The following is a 24,660-nucleotide window of genomic DNA, read 5'->3' as shown; positions in this document are numbered from 1 at the left end:
CTGTCTGTCTGTCTGCGAGGGTGTGTGTGGCTAACTGACTGTGGGTGACGAGATGCTGTACTTTCAGTTCAGCCTCCACTGGCATTGAGTGAAAACGATGGAGGTTTTCACACCAACGCCTGTAACGGCCTGTAACGTGGGAACATAAGAGCTCAGTCAGACTAAACTCACCGCCCACTTTGTTAGGAACACCGACCTGTCTGCTGTAACGCAGATCCTTACTACAGACAGAGCTTTGCAACCTACTGATAATGTTTATAAGACTGCATCAGAGGAACAGTGCTGTGAAAATGATATTAATTATAAAGTGTTATTATATTAGACGTATAGAATCTTAGCATTGGTTGACCTCTTTCTGCTATACTGTGTATCGAACAGGCAGGTGTGTGTTGGTTTGGTTTGTAAGTGTAGTGCAGGGACGTTTCCCAGCTTATTTGTGTGTTTTGAATCTCTCTTCATAATATCAGTCCTGTGTTCAGGATGTTCCTCTTTGTGTTACACAATCAATCACCAAAACAGTGGAAAGGTGATTATGTGTCTCAGTGTGTGTGTGTGCTGCCTAGGACTCGTGCCGTGAGATCTCCGTGTGACGCAGTGTGTGTTTGCTGTCATTTCGTCGCAATTAGTCAAATAACTGGAGCACAAACTTTCCCTTTAGGAGCGGGGGGAGTGTTTGTTTAAAGTCTTTCTGTCTCATCTGTGTTCTCTCCTCCTTCATGTGTGTATGCAGCAGAATAATCCCTGCTCGTTCTGACACCGTCCTCCTTTCTCACGATTTGCGATTCTACAAATTCTGGCCAGCTTTTCCTTTTCTAATCGACGCCGAGGGCCGGGCCACATCTGAGTGCATCTGGCGAGCGACAGCTGTTGATGAGGAAGGAAAAGTCATTTGCAGCTTTCGGTGTGTTGACAGGACCGACACCAATGGTGAGAAAGTATCCTGTCATCCTGAAAACGACCCGGCTCCCACCTTGGAATGCCCTTGAACCTGGTTGTGTGTTGGCCTGTCTCTCTCTCTACCGCCTATCTCCACCTGTAAGTCCACGTCTGCTGCAGCTTCGGGCTACTTTGCGTTAATAAGTTGGATTGTCATCTCCTGCGTCAGAGATGCGGTGTTGACGTTTTGTACCGAAGGCTTCATCGTTCTGTCTGCAGATATGTTTGCACTCAACCCTCCAGTGGGCCTGCGGTGTCATGAACTGTTAGCAGAAGGTTTCAGCAGCCTGTGTTCAGACTTCTAAACCCGTCTGTCTTCACAAGGGGAAGGACGGAGAGACGCAGAGGGACGGGCAGTAAAGGGAGAGCAAATGGGGTCGAAACAGAATCTGGCAAGTAGTTTAATGGGGCCTGATAGAAGACAGCCATCTACAGATACATGACATTTGATCAAAGACCAGTTTGAATTCTCTCCTCTGTGACCACACACACACAATACAACTGCTTCCTCTTCACGTCAGGTTAGATGTAACTGGAGGGATTCTGTAGGTGTTGAGGTTAACCTATTGACCTGCTCATCCCATGAAGGGTCACCGGGGCTCTGGTGACCCCAGTCTGTCATTAGGCAAGAAGCTGGACAGGTCACAGTCCAAAACAAAACAAGGCCTCACTTAACTCAGTAGGCTTACATGTTTACATACTTCATGGTCAGAAGATTTGCCATAACTGCAACAATGATCGGACTCCTTGGTTTGAGTGGTTGGCCTCTGCTTCCACCTAGTGGTCACGTGACGTTAACACAGGACGAGTGATCTGAATGGATAGCTAGGGACGAAAAGACTGGTGCTCACCCCTTTGCAGATAGAGACGGCTTCTTTGGACAAGGCCTTGGGATAGGACACGTTGTGCTCCATAATGGACTGGAACAACTCGTCTTCATCCTCTCCGTCAAATGGAGGCTGGAGAGGAAGAAGAGGCAGGACTTAGAAATCAGGCATTATAAGACGTGTGTGTGTGTGTGCGCCCTTTAAAGTTGCCACCTATGTGCATCCAGGGGTGGATGAGAGGGGGTAGAAGTGTGTGTGTGTGTGTGTGTGTGTGAACTCACCTGTCCTGCCAACATTTCGTAGAGCAGCACTCCATATGCCCACCAGTCTACAGAGCGCCCGTACGGCTGATACGCAATAATCTGTGGAGAGACGGACAAACACAATTAGGTGTGTGATGACAAGAAGGCCTCACACACATCCTGGTGGGAATGCAGCCAAAGATGAGAAACACACTTTATACATTCTCACTCACTCACTCACTCACACACATATACAGTACACTGCTGAGGTATGATATGATTATTGATCTAGATCAAAGGTATGAGGATCCCCCCCCCACACACACACACACACACACACACACACTCTCTCCTGCCTCTCTCTCTCTCTCTCTCTCTCTCTCTCTCGGGTAGAGCCACAGGGGAGTTATCCATAAAAGATAAGGAACTGTATTTGGAGGCTAAGTAGGTCACCAAGGGCAACCCTGCTTCTTTAAGTGTGTGTGCGCGTGTGTGTGCATTCACGAGTGGACGTGTGTATTCCTAACATCAAATGTGTAATGAGGCAGGGTGAATCTGATGTGTACACACAAATGCTAACAGACATCATACAAGTACCCATGTACAAGTCACACACACACACACACACACACAGACCTATAAGCACACACAAACACACACACAGACCTATAAGCACACACAAAGTTCTTCCTTCTCTCATTCTCTCCTTCTTTCTCTCTCATCTTAAATCCATCAGCTCAGTCTGATGTTAGTTTAGATCAATACTCTGATTACATTCCTTGTCTGTTATTCCAACATATCTACAGTGAAATGTATCATTAGATTTTCACTGCAAACACTCTGAAGGCTGAAGTGATCCCAACGCTGCAGATCTGCTTAACATGCAGCCAATATATCCTCCAAACACGGATAGACTGCCTCTAAACCTCCTGATCCCACTGAGTGAGACTGGGCGTAGAGCCTGGAGACAGGAGGACAGAGGAGGGAGAAGCCCCTCTGCCTCTTAATTAGCTGCTGAGGAAATCCAGGAGGAGTCATGCTCAGCCTTCAGCCTGACCTCACAGCTGCCAAAGCCATCAGGCTCAGCCGACGCCTCCAAACCTGATTTCTCTGGTCGGGGGTGAAAAGTTAAGTTATGGATGAAAAGGCGATGAGGCCTAAGAGACGCCACAAACATGACGCTCCTGTCCGAAGCAAACAGGGAGCAGGATCAGCCAGAACACACCTTTACTCATACTCAGCTGCACCCGTACAAACCAGCAAAACACTCTGGCCAAACATTAAAGCTGCACACTCCCTCACAGTCAAACTGAAAGTGAGGGGGCGTAGAGAGGAATAATTGGAGTCGGGCACAAACGAACCTCTGCTGAGTTTGGGGCGACCCTGCAGAGCGCTGAGCTGATGTGACGCCGCCTCTGTGACTTTGCCGTCCTTGCCCCACACACACACACAGACACACAAACACACACACACACACACACACACACACACACACTGGCTGTCGGCGCACACTTGCACGGTGACCTCATTGATGTTCTCTCATTATGCTGCTGTGTCAAAATATGAGCTCTGTTCTTCGCTCTGGTCCTGTGTTTTCCTCCCTGAAAGCTCTGCTGAGTCACTGCATTGTGTGTGTGTGTGTGGTTATTATATTATTAACAATCAATCTTAATGGATAATTCATCTTAATAATCTCTTTGCTGAGGCGTCTGTGTGTGTGTGTTTATATTTAGATCCCTGCACGTGCATCGCTGCAAACTCTTTGACATTACGCCTAATGTGATGTGACAGCTCTACATCCCACCGCCAACGACTTCAAGGCTACTCTCTTCCCTACACACATGTGTGTGTGTGTGTGATGTGGAGCAGACACATTTGTATGTATTCTTGTCCCGCTGCTGGTTTCATTCACAGTATTATTTAATACCTTTAATTTGTACCTTCCTACCCTTTGTTATGATATCGCACTGTTTTCATTCAGTTTGCACATCAGTGTAGCAGCATTAGTTAGTTAGTTAGTGTACAGGACTAATGTTATTGGTTTCTAATGCACCATCAAATTCAAATCTCCACTTGACTTGACTTGACATAGGAATCTATGGAATGTGTCTCTTTCTAAGGAATCAATGACATCATCGTCATCAATCTGTGTCCAGTGGCGTATTGACGCACGCTAGTGATGTTAATTAGCAGTCACCCTGTAGGGAGTACAGTACAATGTACTGCCTTGCTCGTGAGGCGAGGTTTGCACCTTTTCGCTCTCTGTCATCTCCTCGTCTGTCTCCTTTGCTATTTCCGTGTCATTCTCTTCTTCACTTCTTCTTCTTCTTCTCACTCCCTTCTCCCGCTGCAGTCGGGGTGATCTCGCACCGCGTTCAGCTCTCACTAATTGCTGAGGAGTTTAAAATTGGACCTGCCACCATCTAATCCAAACCGTGGCGCCAAACGGCAGCGGCGGCAATGAGTCAGCGCGGCTATTTCAAGTCTGTCAGAACCAGCGACTGCATCAGATCAAGACTGAGCCTCAAAAAGCCCTGAATCATAAACGGTCAAGATGCCCCAAACTCATCAAATGAAACATGAATCTAGTTAAACAAACCTACCAAAGTAATGACTGACTGGAGCTCCTCTCTCTGACTAACACAGTTTGTTATCTAGCAGAGGTTCAAAGCACCTGGACTTTGCTTAGCAGCGGTTTGGCCTCAGGTTGCATTTAGGAGTGGACCTGATCCAGCAGCTGTGTGTTGGTCATGTGGAAGCGTAACGTTAACGTGTGTGTGTATCCTCCTAAAGAAGCCGGCTGCTGCTTCAGGCCACAGAGAAGCGACACCCATGGGTCCTAACGCTCACCTGAGGCCCCTGAGGCTCCTGCCCTGTCTTTCCTCTTCTTCTTCTTTCTCCTTTTTCTGTTTTCTCCCCCTGCACTCTACCTGTTTGTTCATGTGTTGTGTCTCATCTGTCCCTGTTTCTCTGTTTGTGTTTGTGTCGGAATCAGTGAGGTGTAGATTCACATTAGTGTGTGTGGGCATTCCTCCCAGACAGAGGCTACCAATGACTGGCTTTATAGGTCAGAGAGTGTGTGTGTGTGTGTGTGTGTGTGTGTGTGTGTGTGTGTGGTTCAGCAGGAACACGGCAAAGACACAACTACACTCTGTGATATGGGTGCCAAGGGACCGACCACTACATAGAAAAGTGCTCGTCCTGAGAGTCTGAGTGAGTGTGTGTGTGTGTGTGTGACGTCTGTCTGAGTGTTTGTTAAACTGTGTGACGCCAGCATGCTTGTGACTGTGTGACGCTGTGTATGACAGTGTGGTTGCTCTGGGTCGTGTGTGTGTGTGTACGTGTGGGTGTGGGTGTGGGTGTGGGTGTGTGTGTGTGTGTGTGTGTGGGGGGGGGGGGGGGTGCTGTGTCATCTCTGGCTGCTGCAGTAGCATCTCACTGACTTTAACCCTTGTTCACCCTGCAACCATGGGTGAACCCAGCGATCAATCATTTCAATAGAAAACGACTTATTGGTAATGGAGTAAGGATCAAACGTGTGTGTGTGTGTGTGCGTGTGTGTGTGTGTGTGTCCTGAGGCCATGACCTTTAACTGGGACAAGGGTTGACACAGAATCAGGCCAGACAGTGACAGAGAAAATCTCACACGACAAATCATGCACGCCTGCTCTCACACGCACACACACCTCTACACACACACATCCAGTCTCACCTCGGGGGCTATGTAGTCTGGAGTTCCACAGAAGGTGCGAGTGGTCACGCCGTCTGCCATGTTCTCTTTGCACATGCCAAAGTCTGCGATCTTGATATGACCCTCAGAGTCCAGCATCACGTTGTCCAGCTTCAGGTCCCTGAGGAGGCAGAAGCACCACAATCACTCACAGTCACAACACAATCTGCACTCCGCTCACTTTCTGTGCTCAGATCATCTTCATAGCGCTCACCTGTAGATGACGCCTTTACTGTGCAGGAAGAAGAGACCTGCAGCGATCTCTGCTGCATAAAACCTGCAAGGACAGACACACACACACGTGAGGCTCCACACTTACTGGAAATTATCACGGAACAAAGTGAAACTCAGACGATGCTGAGCTGCAGCGTGTTGTGCGTCTGTCTTACACTGCCTGGGGCTCCTTGAACTTGCCCACTTGCTGGATGTGATACATGAGGTCGCCTCCGTTCACGTACTCCATGACAAAGTACAGGCGATCCTGCCAGACATAGAGGAAGGAAAACATGCAACATCAGTGTTTTGGAGGCCTGACCAAGCTGTGGACGTTTCAGACAGACATGTTATACACATGATAGTTTCTGACACGGCTGACGGTTCAGTGGAGCGGCCTGGCGTAACCTCGCTGTCTGAAGTGTTCTGAATCTTCCCCGGCTCCGCTTTGCATGACAAGGTGACCTACAAAGCCAAAACCAATGCCAGGAGATATTGTCATAGTCCAGTGAGGCTGATCCTTCACCGCCCACGGCCGCAGAGCATCGACCTCCATACTGACAGCAGATTCAGAGAGATTCTGCATACCTATGACAGAATTCTGAGAATTTTCCTGCACAATTTAGCAGTTTCCTGTTTTGTTCATCATGTTTGTTTAGATTAATATTCCAGTCTCTTCTTCGTTTCCCCTTCTCTGTCCCTCTGTGTCCTCTGCTCTTCCTGACTGAAGCGTTTAGCTCCAAGCCCTCGCTGAGCTAAATGGGCGCTGACCCGACCCGGCGTGACTCATCCTGACGCAGACCTACCACAGTCTGGAAGCACGAGTGCAGGTGTGTGAGGAAGGGCGGCTTGTCCTGCTGGGCCAGGACCCTCTTCTCCACCATGGTGCATTCCACGTCGTCGTCCTGGATCACCACATCCTTCTTCAGGATCTTTATGGCGTACAGCTCCTCGGTGGTCTTCATCTCCGCAAGCATGACCTACACACAGAGAAAGGAAGGGAGGAAGAGGATGAATCACTCCCTTTGTTTACACGCACATCCCCCCCGTCCCCCCAACTCTACACACACACACCTTGCCGAAGCTGCCTTTCCCCAGCACAGCCAGGAAGGCGAAGTCGCAGAGTTTGACCTGGTCCAGGCTGTTTGAGGGCAGATCCATGGGGCGGCCGTCGTCCGTCTCAGTGATCACCTTCTTCCCTGGGCCCAGCTTGGCTTTCTGCACTCAGGGTACAGGGGGAGGAAACTTATGAGAAACACAAACCACCAGCGCAGACACACCTGAGCGCACAATGAGTAACACACACACACACAAACACACGGGCATAACTTAAAGCTGCATGTGTTAAAAGTTTTAAATACTCGAGGATCAGTTAATCAATAGATTATTCAATATCATCTTTCATGTTTGAGATTAAACCCTACAAACACACACCACAGCTTTAGGTGATTCTCCTCTATGTGCACACACACACACACACACTTACTGTACTGCTCCCTTACACCCTCGCAGCCAAAATGCAATGATTTTTGCAGCAGAACTCAAGCTTAATGGAGTGAAATGAAAGTGCGGCTCCATGGTGGAGCAGATGTGATACACACACAGAAATACACACAAGTACACTTGAGACAAACTGACAACTTAGTTTAGTTTCAATTTAGCTTCTGTGCCATTTCTTTCTCACATTATTGGCCAATAACATATTTACATCTGTGACCGAGCTGTGGAACTCCAGATTGACAGTGGAGAGAATTCTGAGTGAAGCCAAACAGAAGCCAGAACTGTGTACTACATGTTTTGATTGGCATCGAAGAGAGAAGCTGACGGTGCTGATTTGGCAGTAAGCATAAGATCTGACAGCAAAGTCCACAACCCAGGAGAAGACCCTGTGAAAGAAAGCTTAAATACATATGTTCAGTTGGAATCAGAGGAAGATAAAGCAACTTAAAGCTGAGCTGGAGTCAAAGAAAACGGATCTCGCTACAAAATGATCTCATGTGCACTGGACTGAAGGATTGAAAGTTAAAGAAAATGAATTTGTTGCTGTAATTAAATGAGATGAACAAAATCTTTCCATTTAATGTGGCGTTTTGACCTTTAAAAAAATAAAAACAAATCATAATTTACAATTTGACCTTGTACTATTTTGACACTTTTTCCCCTCAAAATGTCTCTTTTGAATTTAAAGTGGTTCTATAGAAGTATATATATTTGATCTATAGTGCTGTAAACATACTGCAGCACTGTAATGAAGTATTTTTCGACTTTGTTACCTTACATTGCAGGTTAGGACAAATCCAGACCCACTGTTAAAAATATCTAAATAAATTAAATACAAGACTTTAAATTCTATTTTGAGGTGTATTTGGTTACCTTGTATCATATTGCATTATCAAAGTTAAACCCCAGATCCCCAGTGTATCTGTTTATACCTTTAGATGCCCTCTTCTCTCAGTAACACAGGAACTCTGCATGCGTATCCAGACCACAGACATGTTAACCCACATCTACAGACCAGCTGTAGGATCCCAGCTCCATCATGCCAAAAACATGCTGACTGACAGTCGGGCAAGATGCTGTCAGAAAAGGTCAGGAAATCTTAACACTGAAACACACACAGACACACACGCATACCCCCTTTTTGCACCAGTCTGGATGCCAAACCATAAACGGTAACGTTCCATACGGTCCATCTTCTCCCGAGCAGTCCAGGCCAAACACAACTCCAAACTCATGCTTGACCCTCCGCCTCACACATGTGACACACACAGCAGGTTACAGTGTGTGACGCTCCTCAGCACAGGATCACATTTACAGCTGATCCACGCTCACCTGTCCTGATAACCGAGGCTTATAGTTATAATATCTAAACCTATTCAGACCACAGAGGAATCATCATCAACTACTAAATGTTCAGAAACATGAATAAAATCCTAATTAGTTTGTGACAACCTGAGAAATGATCACCCACATATTATACACACACTTTGGGGATCTAATATGAAACCTTGCTGTGACACTGCTATGCACATAGGGTGAAAACCTTACAGTCTCGGTTTTGTCTCTTTGAGGCCAGCCTGTTCTGTTCTGATTGGCCGGCTCCGTCAGGCCTGACCTGGCCAAAGAGCACAAACCATATTCTGTATTTGAGAATAATGAATGAATAAAAAGGTGGGGGGTCCTAACGCCCTGATCGCTCCCGCCCGCTCACCTTTCACCCGCACACTCACTCATCCCAATGACGGCTGGCAGCTGAGAGGAGGCGACTAACGCTGAGCGGCTTTAGTTTTTGTTAATTGCCGCAGTCTGCAGCAGAGAGGAGGCCAAGCAGAGCAGGCCGAGCTAGAACACAGCACACCTGGAAGCTTTTAGCCAACGAAAAGAGCCGGGCCGGGCCGAGCGAGCAGCAGCCTTACTTCCTTCCTGTCAGACGCACCTGATCAGGGTCTTCCACAAGCGCTTGGTCCTGAAACCACAGGGAGAAGGGAGCCAAAATGGTCGACTCGCTTAGAACACACCAACTGTAGGCGTGAGCCACAATGGAGGACTTACCCAACACACACACACAAAGACTAGCTCGCACACACACACAGACAGACACACACACACACACTTCTTCAGTTTGACATTTGGGAGTGAGGGTGTGCACCTCTGATCATTGTGTCTGAAAACTCCAACGTAGAAAGATATTTTCTTATTTTTTGATAACCACCAAGTATTTTGTGTGTGTGTGTGTGTGGGGGGGGGGGGGGGGGTTAGAAACAAAAGACAAATCAAAGTTTGAATGTTTATTTGTGAGTATAATAAATGTTTAAACTGAACTCTCCACCTGTAACTCCGCCTCTTTCTCACAAAAGTCAGTAAACAGTTGTTTAATATTGTGAAGCTGTGAAGTGAAGAGATGAGAACTCATGGGTGATAATAGCTGTGTGAGAAAGGACACAGACACACACACACACAGACACACACACACACACACACACACACACACTCCCACATGACTTAAAACATCTAACACAATGCTGACATCTAGTGGCCATAAGCGGTCTGGTTTCCCCTCATGTTCAGTGTGTGTGTGTGTGTGTGTTATGCATGAGAAATGCTCCAGTGAAACGGAGATTATCAGTTCTGTTTAGGTGAGATTTGGTGAGCAGAGACAAACACACACACATGCAGACACAAGTATATGGACACCAACAACACTCACAGTGTCAAGGTTTACTAACAATCATCTCTGCTCTAGAAATCTCAAAGTGTAAGTTGAAAGAGGACTCTCTAGGTTATAGAGGGAAAGAAAGGAAGGAAGAAAGGAAGAAGACTTTTGAAGAAATATTTTTTTCCCTTTTCTCTGAACTTATTCACCTGATTTGTCTTTAGGGGGAAACAAATCCACCAAGTTTGGTTTTCATTTCTTTCACTAATCAGGACACATTGTTAGTAAATCAGATGCATTTACAGAAGCTTGGAGCCACAAACAAATGATCAGCGAGAAGAGAGGAGAGGAGACAGTAGAGGAGACAGTAGAGGAGACAGGAGAGGAGAGGAGAGAGGACAGGGGAGAGGAGAGAGGAGAGAAGAGGAAAAGAGAGGAGGAGGTGAGATACCTTTAGGTGAAAGTAATTTTGGCAGTCCTGACAGCAGGGGGACCAGAGAGGAAGAGGGGCGGAGAGGAAGAGAGGAAGAGGGAAACACCGGCGTTAAACATGAGAGGACACGAGAGGAAGAAGCATTTGTACAGAGTCTCACCAGGCACACGGGAGGGAACAGGACGCTGAGGGAAGAACGGGAGAGAACCACGCCAGGGTTTATGATGAAGAAGAAGAGGAAGAGGAGAGAGAGAGAGAGAGAGATCCACAATCTCTGTAGCTCCAACAAACAGAGCTGTAAACTCTTTAAATACTCAAATTTATTCTAATTTACCAACATTTGTGGATGGGTAATCTGCCGATGTCAGTTTGTTGGACTGACATCGGCAGATTACCCATCAGCCCCGGCTCAGGCCTGTTAAGGGATCAGGTCGCAGTGTCTGGACCTGTTGCCATAACGACCACGACCAGTCAAGTGACATGTGAAGTGACATGTGAGGTGCACAGCAGACCTTCCATCTGCCCCTGTGTTTACCTTTAGATCACAGCTTTGACCTCCAGGACCACCTAGTCCCATACTGGCCTCCACCCTGGTCCCCCTACTGGCCTCCACCCAGGGCCCCTTACTGGCCTCCACCTAGGGCCCCATACTGCCCTCCACCTTGGGCCCCTTACTGCCCTCCACCCAGGGACCCTTACTGGCCTTCACCCACTTTGTTTGTGGGCTAAACCTTGACTGAATCATCGTTCTTCATTATAAATTTGCACACTTTATGAGAGTTTGGCCAAATGAAAGAGCGTTTGTGAGAGAGTGTGTGTGTGTGTATTTGGACAGCTGGGCTTTAGAAGGATCGGCCATCTGGGTGGAGTGGAGTTCATCAGTCAGTCCACACCGGCTGGCAGAACTCAGCCAATTAAAACCATTTTACTCTGAAAAGTTCCAAAACTATTTTTCCCATTCCACAAAGACGGAGTTATGAAGAGATTATCAAAACACTCAGCCGTGACTTTGCCAGTGGGACCACGGGAAGAAACTGAGTGTGAATCAAGACATCTGTGGGTTCATTTTCCTTTCAAAGAGGCTGCGGCTGAGCTGAAGACCGGAATGCCTCTCAAGTGGGAAACAACACTGTCAGCAGATTTAATACAAAGACGAAACGCTCGCTGTGGAAGTGAATTCTCCAGAGCAAAGCGCCCATTAGCCAGGAAATACAGATGTAGATGCCGCCATGTTTCATTCATAAGCCGTGCGTGTATCGTCTCTAAAGGCGGACGAGATGAGGACAACGAGCCAATTAGACGCACGCAGTCAGAGCGAGGAAGAAGGAACAATCTGGAGGGATTCATTGGGATGAGATTTACAAACCTTCACCCGCCGCCACTTAGGTCTTAACACCAAACTCGGATTTGTTTACACACACGAGAGCTTCTTCAAATCCTGTGTCTGTGTCTCAGAGCCCAGACCTGACAGAAGCGATCGACCATTCAGCTCCGTAACGTTTCCATGATGTTTTCCGCAGCTTAATAAGTCAATGAAACGTGTCGGTGAGATAGAAAACTATCTATTGATCTCTGAAGCTTGGTTGAAGGTCCGCGTGAAGGTTTTGGAGCTTCTTGTTGCAGTATCTTTCATTTCACTTCATTACTCTATTGGTCCCAGGTCAAGGGTTCATTGATCTGCGTGTTGAGAAGAGAGTCGCTCTGGCACAACCACATCCAATACACATCACATTGACTTCTGCATAGAAAGGTGGCTGAAAACCGATCTTGAAACAAACCGACTCCACGCTTATAGACACGTAAAAATAAGGACGTGCACACTCTCTACACAACGTTACACAAAAGACCACGTATAAGAGGAACTAAGAAGAGAGGACATGAGGACAATCATTGATACTACAGACAGACAGACAGAAAGACAGACAGGTGAGACGATCATTTCATCCCCGTCCTCACCTCGAATTTCTGTCTCAGCTCCTCGTTCCCATCATCTTCCTCTGAGATGGGGACGTTGTAGTACTCCCCCTCCTCCTGGCACAACAGCTTGTACCTGGACAAGAGAGAGAGAGAGAGAGAGAGAGAGACACACACACACAGAGAGAGGGAGAGAGAGAGACACACACAGAGAGAGACGCACAGAGAGAGAGACACGGTTCAATTTATCTGGATTTCTGCGGCTCTACATGTTTTACCTTCTGCTAAACACAAACGCTCCTTTGTTCCGTCTGCTGTGAGACTTCAGTCATCATAGCTGCGGCTCAGATTCACTGCTCCTCCTCTACTTAATGCACTGATTATGTATTTATCGCTCACTGACTTCATGCTCGTTATGTCTAACTCCTGTATGTATATATGGATGGATGGATGTATGGATCTTTCTTTGTGTGCGTGTTTCCTTTGGCCTTGAGCTGTCAAACCGCTGCCATAAGTTCAATCAATTCAACATCCATATTAAAAAGGAGTAAGAAGTGATTCTGATAGTTATCTTTGCTTAACTTGTCAAAGATCCCACCTTCGTAGAGATAAAGGTTGGTATTTAAACAGTGTTTGACCAAAAACTCGGATAACAAATCTGAATTACAGCCTCACAAAACAAACATCGAGATATGTGCTCCAAGCAAATATCAGATGATGATAATGACTGCATCAATATCTGGTACTGGCAGATCTGATGCCTGTAAAGCAGTAATGCTTGTTCTAAAGTGTGTGTCTTCTGCTCGTGTCTCCTTTGGGACGTCCACGTTAACAAGACGTCCTAAATATGTTTAAGTTAAGGAGTATGTTGAGTGAGTGCAGAGACGTTTACCAGCCACAGGCCGGAGCCTTCATGAGCTCCGACACGCCGAAGGAAAGGGCTCCCATGAAGTCGTTCCTGGTGGTCCGGTCCCAGTCCCACACCTCCACTGACAGCCTGCGGTCTTTATCTGTCGGCTTCAGTTTGCTGTGCAACACACACACACACACACGCACGTTAACACACCAGTTAATCCCACAGAGGTCTTCAACCTAGTTGAGACTCCTTATGGGCCTAAGGTTAACGCTACCTTTAAGTGTAAACAACAACAACAACAAAAGTGAATAGTAAAGTCAGGTTACTCACAAATTAAAGGTCTCGTTCCATTTGGGGTTGAGGTTGGAGCGGATGGTTTTGGTCTTCTGCTTGGTCTCGTTCTTGGGGTCCGGTGTGAGCTTGAGCTTGACATATGGGTCAGACAGGCCGTTGGGGTCCATGGGGATCAGGTTCTTGCCTTCACCCACTGTGGGGGGAAGATGGGGAGACTTATCAATATAATTCCTAGTTGGGATTGTGGATTGGTAGTTTTAATTTCTTCCACTCAGAGTTTATTCATATAATAATCAGATAGATTCACAAAGTAGTGGATAATAAGAGCCTGAGATCTGAGGCACAGCTTAAACCACAAGCTGCATGACTCAGAACAGATGATTCAATCAAGCTGCCGTGCGTTTCCACCTAAAACCTAATTGATATTCAAGTTTAATTACCAAACATTATTACCGTCAGAAAGAAAAAAGCAGGAGGCTTCTCCACCTGCTCCACACAGGAAGCTGCAGGTGTTTCAAGTTCAAACAGGCGCTGAGGATCGTTTATGGCACGGATCCACACACACACACACACACACACACACACACACACACACACACACACACACACACACACACAAACACACACACGAGCACAAGTGCTGCCAGACCTGAGCTACACTACTGATTCATTTAAATAGCAGACAAGTTAAGAGTCAGAATACACACACACTTTGTCAAAACTAAATTAAACAGATTTTCTGATTGCCATATTTTAAGATACTATGAGGATATTATCATACATTTTGAGAAAACTACAAAAGTGCAAAATGTAGAAAGTATTGAAATTGGATTAGTAGTTAAAATTACCTTCAACATTGAAATTAGTTTTACTCTCATTTTTGACTGATTCATTGATTCTTTGTTGTTCTTTGTTCTCTTGTAATTTACATCAAAAAGAGGCCAAATATGCTAAACATATAAAATGTCACAACAGCCAAATGAGCTTCAGAGCTTAGCCTGACAATGAGACGCTGTTCAGTGGCTGCACAACAGAATGTGTGGTCGGGCTTGGTGCTGCTCATATTTGCCTGTGTGACCCAAACAACCATTCAGGAATATGGATCAAATATTTGGTTGTGGTGTGATCTTTGGTGGTTTACCAGCAGGTGACATTAAAACAAACCACACAAATAAACTACTTCCAAAGAGGGTTGCACAAGTTTAGTGTGTAGACGGGATCTGCATCCACATGTTCTTGGTCTGGCCGACAAACAAAAGACCTCTACGCAATGGCCTAGAGGTTCAAACAGGCTGCCAGTGAGGCAGTGGCTCAGTGGGTAGTGCTTCCGCTCAGGAACCGGAGGGTTGCCCCTGCCGAGGTGCCCCTGAGCAAGGCACCGAACCCTCAATTGCTCCCCCCTCTGCGAAGGGTCGTAATGTAATGTAAGTCGCTTTGGATAAAAGCGTCTGCCAAATGATCGTAATGTAATGTAATGTAAAGTCCACTCCTGCTCATTGACCACTGCACTGCCAGGCACCACCAGTAGGGGGACATCTAGGCCACATGATGGAATGGAGCTTCCTTACAATAACTGTGTGTGTGTGTGTGTGTGTGTGTGTGTGTGTGTGTGTGTGTGTGTGTGTGCGTGTGTGTGTGTGTGTGCCATGCATTTCTGTGGAAGTCAGTTTATGTCACTTGCAATGTTTGAATATGCAAACACACACACACACTAAGAGAAGCAGGAGCTCCAGAGTTGCTAGGATACGATACACAGGGCCAGTAGAGTATTTAGCATGTAAACAGTAGCAACATATCAAACATGGTTGGAGTTTTTCCAAAAAACAAATGGGTGGTGTTTGTGTCCAAGTTAACTTCATCCCAAACAAACTCCAACACTGGAATCATGACTTGTGACAAACTACTGTGAAGCTGGAAATGACAGCCAGCAAACTTCAGAGCTTAACAATGAAATCTGCACGTTCATAAAGTGATGGCAGAGGTTACAGTTCGGTTCCCCAGGCCTGAGAGGAGGAGCCCCCAATCAAACTAGGAACCTTTTGGCTCCATCCTTTATGTTGAGAGAACTTTAAAGCCTTTCTCTCTGCGATATGTCCTGGAAAATAAACTTTCCTGTGCTTTTCATTCCATGTGAAACCCTGCAAATATCACATTCTTTCAAACTGGGCAGCTATAGATTGGATCCATCAGTTCAGTCAATGTTTCTCAACTTTGATAGAAAGCCAGCAGAGTGTAAAGATGCACTTCAGTGGGTTTCTGTTTTCAGAAGAAAACAAAAAGGAGAAAAGGGAAAATGTCAGGAGGAGGAGGAAGGAGGCATATGTTCAATGGTGTGAGGATGGTGTGTGTGTGTGTGTGTGTGTGTGTGTGTGTGTGTGGCAGCGAGAAGAGGGAGCCAAGGCATTGCAGCCACAACAGACTGAGAATACCAATGACATGACTTCTGGGAGTCTGGCAGCAGAAATCACACAGCAACAAAGTTCAGCTGTCGTCTGTGTCGGAGATACAGAAAGGCAGAAGGAGAGTGTCTGTGCGTGTACGTGTGTACGTGTGTGTGTGTGCGTGTACATGTGTGTGTGTGTGTGTGTGTGCATGTCTGAGCGATCACACCACAAACTGCAAAAGATGCGCTGAAAACAAGACGGAGAGGACGACGCCTGCACTCAAACATGTCAATCAAAAAGAAGCATATAGTTTAATTGCATGTTTTCTTTCTGTAGTGTTTTTGTGATGGGTTAAATGTACAAATACATTGATCCACATCTGCTCTCCCTTGCTGCAGCACCGCTGTGCCTGCTGACCACAAACAGGCTGCTTGTTTTTGAGACCCCTCGGCCTGCCTGCTCTGCTCTGATTGGCTCAATGAGACCTGAACTGGCGACGCCCACAGACTGTGAAGCACACATACAGGCAAACACTGAGGCTGTGTGTGTGTGTGTGTGTGTGTGTGTGTGTGTGTGTGTGTGTGTGTGTGTGTGTGTGCATGTGCGTGTGTGTAACCAGCTGTGATGGTGGGTAGATTCAACAGGCTGATATGAAGTACACACACACACACACACACACACACACACACACACACACACACATTACACTGAGGAAATAGCAACAAAGACAAAACACAAGAAAATTAGATTCATAAACACGATAATCAAACAGTTATATTGTAAACAGATCACTGAATATGAATTTGTTCCTTTGTCATTAAGATAATAAGTACCAAACACACACACACACACACACACACACACACAGAGCTGTCTTTCCTCTCTGCTGACGCTGGCTGCCCCTGCCTCAGACTTTAAGTCGTACATGTTTGCTCTTTGCCTCCCTGTGTAAACACACTCATACACCTTAAACACCAGTTTCGCCCTCGCCCTCTCTGCTGAGTCCAACTGTTTGCTTTCCAGTGTAACATCACCCAAGCACGACGCAGTGAAGACACTAAACACACGGCTGAGACGTGGCGTTTGGGTCTCAGTGATGTCACCGCTTCAACACACAGAGTTTGGGGGAGACGATCCTGAGCCGCCGACGGTTTGATGTCTAAGATGAAACACTGACTGTAGCAGGAGCTGTGCTGGTGGCGACGCACCGCAGTGGCGAGTCTCTGGCACTGGTTCCAGTACGAGAGCTGTCAGCTGCTCCATCTCAACCCTGACTCACAGGGGAAAACATAATAACAAGATTTTTAAGTCAGTTTTTTTTTCTTTTGGTGAGAATCTGCTGGCCACTCAGCACGGTGACTCAGACGCCATACAGAGAAGGAAATGACTGTAAGACAAAGTGGTGGATGAGTTCGAGATTGCCGGGCAGCAATCGTCAACTGGCAACGCACAGGATGCAGCCAAACTCTATTTTTGCCTTCCAGCGATCTCTACATTAGATTCAGAGGCCGAGCAGAGAAAAGGGAGAATTACTAGAAACACAGATGTGATCATAAGAGGAGGAGGAGGAAACCGCCTTTGGAAATCTGCATGCAGCTCCATCTGGATTCATATCAGCAGAGAGGGGAAAGTGCATTGATCAGATATTAAATTAAGGATTTCTGTAATGAAATGAAGTGAGGGAGCGCTTGTGTTTTAAGGAGTGAACAGCTCAGTTCAGCATGTTTAGCTCAATAAGAAGTGGAACATTTGGCAGTGCAGGGTGTGTTGCACTAACGAGTGAGTGAAAAAGAGAGAGAGTGAGAGAGAGAGAGAGAGAGAGAGAGAGAGAGAGAGAGAGAGAGAGAGAGAGAGACTGCTAAACATGGAAAACAGGGAAATGCTGGAGACTCTGTGGGCTGGAGTTATTCCAATGAAAACAATGAGTCTGACGTGCTTCACTAACTGACAGAGAGGATTGGACTTTATGAGGAATATGAGGAATCAAATGAAAAGGCTTAAACGGAGACAAACAAAGGACAGAGTGAGATGGAATCACATGCAGAGAGTCTGTAAAATGAAACTTTTGTTCCAAATGTGATTATAAAGACACACACACACACACACACACACACACACACACACACACACACACACACACACACAGAGAAAGAGAGAGTACTGGATAAGCACGAGTAAACTAGAGTAATGGAGGAAACGTGGCAAAAACATTGTCAGCCGTCTCTCTGGTGACAGTCGGCGCTCTGTATCCTGGCAGGGAATGTTAATCAATGGACAACAGTACAGCTGAGAAGATCGGGAGGATGGCTTCCTCCTCGGCAGCCGCACACAGAAGGGAGCAGTGTGTTTGCAGTCATGAGAGGCACAGGACACGTTGTTGGCCTACATCTGACAGAACGAGACAGAAGCCCTTTTTGTCTTTTTGCCTCCATTTCAGCCACAACAAGACTGGCCTCTCTCTAGGATCAGGGCGTAGCACAAACATCTCCCTCTCATTAGTGTTGTCTTGGTCATTTGTATCATTATTTATCAAGATATCGTCCAATCTGTGTGAGTTTTTGAAAGGTGGACTTTCTGTTGGATCACAAACTCTGAGAGTGAAACTAAAGCTCATGGCAAATCATAGCAATGCTGTGTGTGTGTGTGTGTGTGTGTGTGTGTGTGTGTGTGTGTGTGTGTGTGCGCGCGCGTGTGTGGCCTTTCTTTCCCACTGAGCTTATTACTGTCAGATACATGCACATCTTTAAGGCAAACACTGTAAACTGAGCTTGAAAACACAAGAGTCTCTGTGTAATATAAACACGATGGAGCGGCTGAATACTGTTTGACTATTCAAATACTTAAGTTATGCAGGTACTTGAGAACAGAATTACAATCCAGTAAGTGTGTTTTGTATGTGTGTGTGGACAAAGTAGCTTGACCTACAATGGACCTAGACGTTTGCACAACGCATGTAGTTTCTTTTGTGCTATAGGTGTAAATGTGTTGTTGATGCAACGCTGCCTTTTGCTGGACAGTGAAAAAGCCCACTAGAAAAACTGGATTTTTACCAGTTTTTAAAAAGGCACTATCTGTTTTGTTTTTGCTGTGTTGCAGTTTTCTTTGTCTGAGCCCGGTTTACAAAAATAAGACCCACAAATCATTTAACTTCCTTTCTGAGACAGACATGAAATGACAAAGTGCTGCTCATAGAAGGAGGCACAAAATGCCATTTTCAAACAAAAATGCATTTCCAAACCGAGACGATGAGCCCTACAGGCTGCAGTAAAAGGATCTGAGTTTAGTTTGTGAGATGAAAGATGTGAGGATGATCTCCATCAGCCTCCTCTGCTCCCCTCCACACACACCGTGTAACACCATCCTGTTTGGCAGGCTGACGGCTACAGCAGCTAATGTAATCTGTGATGCAATCTGGCCTGAGTGGGCTGTGGGTTGGAACAGCAGCTCTATACACACACCCACACACATGCAAACGCAGACACACACACACATACACACATGCAAACACTCACATATGGGCACATCAGCAATAACCAAGAAGAATCTGCAGGTTTTCATCCACATTCCCGTAAACTGCCCATCCCTAGTGTACACACACACACACACACACACCAGTTTCACAAGTGGGTACAGAGCTCAGCAAAATGAAAGCAATATTGCACTGGAATGTGCATTGGAGCCAATAAGAATTTATGAGGAGGGATGGCGGTAATGCAGCCAGGTTATCCTGCAGGATATGATGAGTTCTTGAATCTGCTCCAGTCCAGGATTGTGGAGACTGAATGCCAAGGAGCAAGCGAGGGCTCACTTTAGAGAGCACTGTGCTGTGCATGCTACTGATAAACATGAGCCTGTTATCCTTACATTCTTACATTCATTCATAACTATGCAACTTAAATAGAGCCTTGGAAACTCTGCTCTTTTTTAATCACAGCTGAATGATATGGCTTAAGTTTGGTAAATTACTGAGAGATGAACACAGATGTGTTTGCAGAGAGGAAATCTAGATATATCTAAATATTTGTGCAGCCTTATCTGAATAGTTGAAGTGCCGAGCTCAGCTTTGTTTAGACTGCTCAACTCTTGGTGAAAGAAATATTAAATTAGAGGGAAAATGCGGGGGATCTAGACCAACGTGTGTTTACACCAACACACTGGAAGAGCCAGGGATGAGAGGCAGAGACTCAAGAGTGCACAATGAACGCACAAATACAAGACAGATATCTCATAGATCTCAGAAGGAAGTTCAGGATTGAATGTAATGTAAAGGAGTTAACAGCAGCAGCCTGTAAGACAGAGCAGTGGGCAGACAGGACGCTGCCCCTTGTGGTACACGGTGGTATTTCTGATACTGTAGCTTGATACTGACGCTTCAACACTGTCACTGTTTATCTAACCCCTATTTCTAAAAATGAATCAGCGCTCTTCAGGTGTGTGTTTCCTCTGAGGCAGTTTGAGATGAAGCCATGTGATCAGACTGGGGTTCTATTCTGGAGGCAGTCATGTCTGCACTGGCAGCGTACAAGGAAACTGTAGGATAAAGGTTTCAAACATCTCATTTCAAGGTTAATTAGAAGACAATTATGGCTTTATACTCAGCCTTGGTGGAGGTATGGACTCGCTACTGCAATCTAATTACACGTACTTGCACGCACCGGTGTAGGTGTTGCACCAGCCCCTCGCCGCCGTATGCCATCACTGGATAAGTGAGTAAGTGGGTGCGGTTCAGCGGCGGGGGTCTCTCCATGTGCTGACCCCCGTTAGGCGGCTAAGTGAATGATTATATGCGGCGGCTGTTGGCTCCCTGCCGCCTCTGTTGTGGGAGCAGATGTGCTAACGCCGCGTCAGTGCAGCTGGGCGACGTTCAGCAAGCGACACGTGCAAAACAAGATCCTTGATGGAAGATAAACTGGACTTTAATGTCTCCTGAGAACTCCACCTCTTTGTCCTTGGCTCTTATATGTGTGAAGTATTGAACTACATGAAGGTCAATTTTGGTAATATTACTGCAGAAATCTACACTTTTGATGACACATTGTTTCCCTGTTCTTCAAGTTTGATTTGATTGAACACCAGAAACGTAAATAGCGTGGGCTGTTACTGGCTCTTCTCATCGTGGCAGAATGTTTCCCCCCCGTCAACATGTCCCCTGTCCCCTGACATCCCTACAAACATGTCCTCCATGTTCTGAAGTCGGAGGATGAGAATGAAACATCTGATGGGCGTGATGTCGTCATGATTTCCTCTGTAATGTTGTGCAGAAGAAGACTTTTGTTTGATTGTTTAATATCGCAAAAGGTTAAGATCGGAGTCCAACGAAACTTGGTGCACATTCAGTCGGGAAAGCTATCGACTTATCATCACATCTCTCTGAGCAAAGTGCAGGTGTTGGTTTGAAACCCGAGGCAGTGATTAAAACATGAAGAGAGCTCTGATCCTGAACTTCATGCAATTCAGATGAGAGAAACAAATTAAACCATCAAGTATTCAATTTGCTGCCTCCAAACAATTCACTTCTCTCTCTCTCTCTCTCTCTCTCTCTCTCTCTAGTCGATACACAGATAAGGACCAACACCAGGCCAACACAACAGATCACACACACAAACAGACACACACACACACACACACACACACACCACTTTACACTTGCTTTAAGGTTGACTTCCAAGCAGTTAGGGGCGTGCTAAATTCAATTCAGGTTAAAGACAGCAGGAGGTAGAGGGGGAGAGAGAGAGAGAGAGAGAGAGATGTGAAGGATGAGAATGTGAGTGTGTGTGTGTGTGTCTCTGTGAAATTAGATAGGCTGCGTTTATTGACAAAATGTGGTGAAGTGTCGAGATTGATGCAGGTTTACAGAAGTAAGCACCATCTGCAAACACCCACACACTCACTCCAGACACACACTTGGGCGCGCACACACACACACACACACACACACACACACACGAGTCTCATGTACATCACACCTTGTATTCTTCCCACCGGTGGCAGTGTGAGTGTGTGTGTGTGTGTGTGTGTGTGTGTGTGTGTGTGTGTGTGAGGCGCAGTGTAAGTGTGTGTGTGAGGGGGCCTGCCTACCTGTGACCTGCAGCTTATCCACGCTGACCTCACACTTGAGGAAAAGACGGCCCCTCCTCTCAGTATGATCGGTGCCGCAGAGGCTGGGCACGTTCATGACGCACTGTTTGTGGACGTTCATGTCGCAGGCTGGGGCGGCGACGGCCAGATGAGACACACAGAGGGAGACAAAGAGAGAGAGAGAGACGAGAGTTTAACGCCTTTAATGTGAAACAGCAACAACCTTACAGCAATTTGTATTGAGCGATTATTTAGTTTTTCTATATCTTAGAATAGAAAAGAGGCTTTCCTCAGTCTGTGACATAAACATTGTGCTTTATGAAACTTGTTCTGAATTGTGTGTTCACCATCAAGAGCACTTCTTTGACTACAGCCTGATTTAGTAACAGGATACTAATTCCGAGTACAAAGTTTGGTAACTAACGGCATTAAAAGTATCTGTTTCTCTGACAACACAAACATATTTAAGGGAACACAAAGCAGGTTTGGTTCCCTTCACGCTCTGTATCGTATATCATCATCATCATCATCATCATCATCATCACGTATCCCCCCTCCACTTAATGCAGCATATCTGTGTGTGTGGCAGCGTATTAGAGGATTAAACTTAAAGAGGCATTAGCAGGTTCTGACCCAGTTTCTGCTGCATGATGTCATTGCATACTGCTGCACTTGGCATGAGGTCATATCACTGTGCCAACGGGTCAGTAGGTGACGCATCATCAGAGATGGCAAAGCGGCTTCTGCCTTCTTCCCCCTGATGAAACGTTTCTACTCTGTGAGTCTGGGTGACGGCCCCATGGTGGTGACGTGACTCACTGCTGTTTAAAAATACCACATTGTACTTTTATTGTGGCGTGATCGGAGGTGGAATGGATCTGCCAATATCATCTCTATTTACGTACCCGGGAGCCATGGGAAGGCATAAACGCTCTGCAGTAGCTGGCTGATCATATATTTAGGTGCTAATTGAGGCATTCAGAGTTTAATCCCATGAAAGGGAAGAGGAGTCAGGGAAGGAAGGATATTAATAAAGATTCAGGTTTAACAAAGATCCTCCTAAAAGGGGCTCTGAGCAGAGGGGGACGCACACACTCCTAACACACACACACGGCATTCTCCTACATATGTAGAAATGGAGCCTTATGTCTGCGTAACGACCTTCACCCTGTGGTGTCTGAGCAGCTCCTCCTCCTCTGAGCCACGCAGGTGGGATTTACTCTGTCAACATCCACTTACAGTAGGATCACTGTGGGCTCTGCATCATTGTACTTCAACTTTTCAATTTCTAAGTGTGCTGACTCAGACTGGTCTTATGTTGACTGTGAGATTCAAAACGCAGAAAAAAACAAAAAGCTGCGATGCATCCTTCAGCCTCAGACAGCAGACGTGGGGCACGTACCATCCAGAGTTCAAATCTCATGACCTTTAACGCTAGAAGGCAAACAGGATGTTGATCTCTTTGTGGGACTTGATGGATTCTGAGCGTCCCGTTAACAAACTAAACTGCTGAACCAGTTTCTCAGAATGAAAGTCACAGGATACACTTGAGCGTTAGTTGCCGGTGAGGTTGTTGTCGTGACTCAGTACTCACAGTCGCACTTCATGCCCTGGTGGATGAGGCCGTACAGCAGAGAGCCACAGTGGTCGCAGAAGGTCGGACTCCCATAAGTGTGGATCTTAAACTTGTGCTTTGTTCTGGGATCCTGGAAGACAACAAAGAGGAAAAACAGACATGAGGAAATGTGCAAATGTAAATCTGTGGCAGTGAAGCAGAGGAGATGTGATGTTCTGCAGGTTACAGGCCACATTTCAAGCTGCAAGTTGGAGAGGAAATCATTTTTCTTCATGAAAGGACGCCACCCTGTGCGACCACAATGAAAACGCAACCGGAGACAATTCGCTCCTGATTGCCGATCGACCGCAATCATTTCTCCGGTTGTTGTTGCAGCAATCACACAACATGCAGCAGCAGCAGCAGCAGCAGCAGCAGCCAATCATCCCGTCTGACACACTTTGAACAGCAAAGTGACTGACCTCTTATTTAGCCGCTGCTGGCGCTTTGACCTCGGCTGCTGTGTTGACATTATTTTGTATTATTTCAGCTCCTCTGTGCTTTGATTCTTTATTTCTCCTCCCACTTCTGGCTCCCAGTGTAAACCAGAGGGAATCATTCTTTGCATTGCTTCTCCCAGAGGTTTCTTCCTCTTTTCCTTATTTAGTGCAGCGTCTGAACGATGTCAGAAGCTTTTGCGGGGGTTTTTAAAGATAACAAAGTGTTATCATAGAAAACTTGTGTTTGTCCTTGAATGTTTATAGATTCTTTCTCTGGTTACAGTTGTGTCTCAGTCCAGCTCACGGAGCACATGAGACCAGATGTTTACTTCAGAACAGAACTTAGCCAGTTTGCTTATGTGTACCAGGATCTATAAATAATCTTGATGTATTTTCATATAGCTTATACAGATACACACTATGTAAGATCACAAAGTGTGGATGCTTCAGTGTGAGTGGCTGCTGAACTGCATTATGGGTAGGAGTTTGTTTACAGTTTATACTTTTCTATCACCGCCAAAAACACATGATTAAACTAAACTAAA

At 46.1% G+C, this 24,660-nt stretch overlaps 1 protein-coding gene across 2 annotated transcripts in view; it reads right to left on the bottom strand.

The window, feature by feature from the left end:
- The window catches only part of prkcaa (protein kinase C, alpha, a), a 103,238-nt gene that overhangs the window by 14,677 nt on the left and 63,901 nt on the right, over window positions 1–24,660 (bottom strand). The window contains exons 4-16 of one of the 2 annotated variants that reach the window (XM_076171187.1): window positions 23,655–23,766; window positions 22,061–22,189; window positions 13,635–13,791; window positions 13,341–13,475; window positions 12,491–12,584; window positions 9,385–9,414; window positions 7,023–7,166; window positions 6,755–6,928; window positions 6,125–6,216; window positions 5,950–6,012; window positions 5,718–5,856; window positions 2,045–2,125; window positions 1,788–1,895 (exon numbers count right to left, since the gene is read on the bottom strand). In XM_076171187.1, coding sequence (XP_076027302.1) covers window positions 1,788–1,895; window positions 2,045–2,125; window positions 5,718–5,856; window positions 5,950–6,012; window positions 6,125–6,216; window positions 6,755–6,928; window positions 7,023–7,166; window positions 9,385–9,414; window positions 12,491–12,584; window positions 13,341–13,475; window positions 13,635–13,791; window positions 22,061–22,189; window positions 23,655–23,766 — 1,458 coding nt within the window. The remainder of the gene's footprint in view (window positions 1–1,787; window positions 1,896–2,044; window positions 2,126–5,717; window positions 5,857–5,949; window positions 6,013–6,124; window positions 6,217–6,754; window positions 6,929–7,022; window positions 7,167–9,384; window positions 9,415–12,490; window positions 12,585–13,340; window positions 13,476–13,634; window positions 13,792–22,060; window positions 22,190–23,654; window positions 23,767–24,660) is intronic. The other variant, XM_076171188.1, reaches the window with a different exon arrangement.

This window comes from Genypterus blacodes, unplaced genomic scaffold, assembly GCF_046128005.1.
Source record: "Genypterus blacodes isolate CSIRO-AG114 ecotype Tasmania unplaced genomic scaffold, CSIRO-AGI_Gbla_v1 ptg000240l_1, whole genome shotgun sequence".
Taxonomy (NCBI): Eukaryota; Metazoa; Chordata; class Actinopteri; order Ophidiiformes; family Ophidiidae; genus Genypterus; species Genypterus blacodes.
The sequence above is the reverse complement of the archived record's forward strand: the minus strand, read 5'-3'. Positions and strand labels throughout refer to the sequence as shown.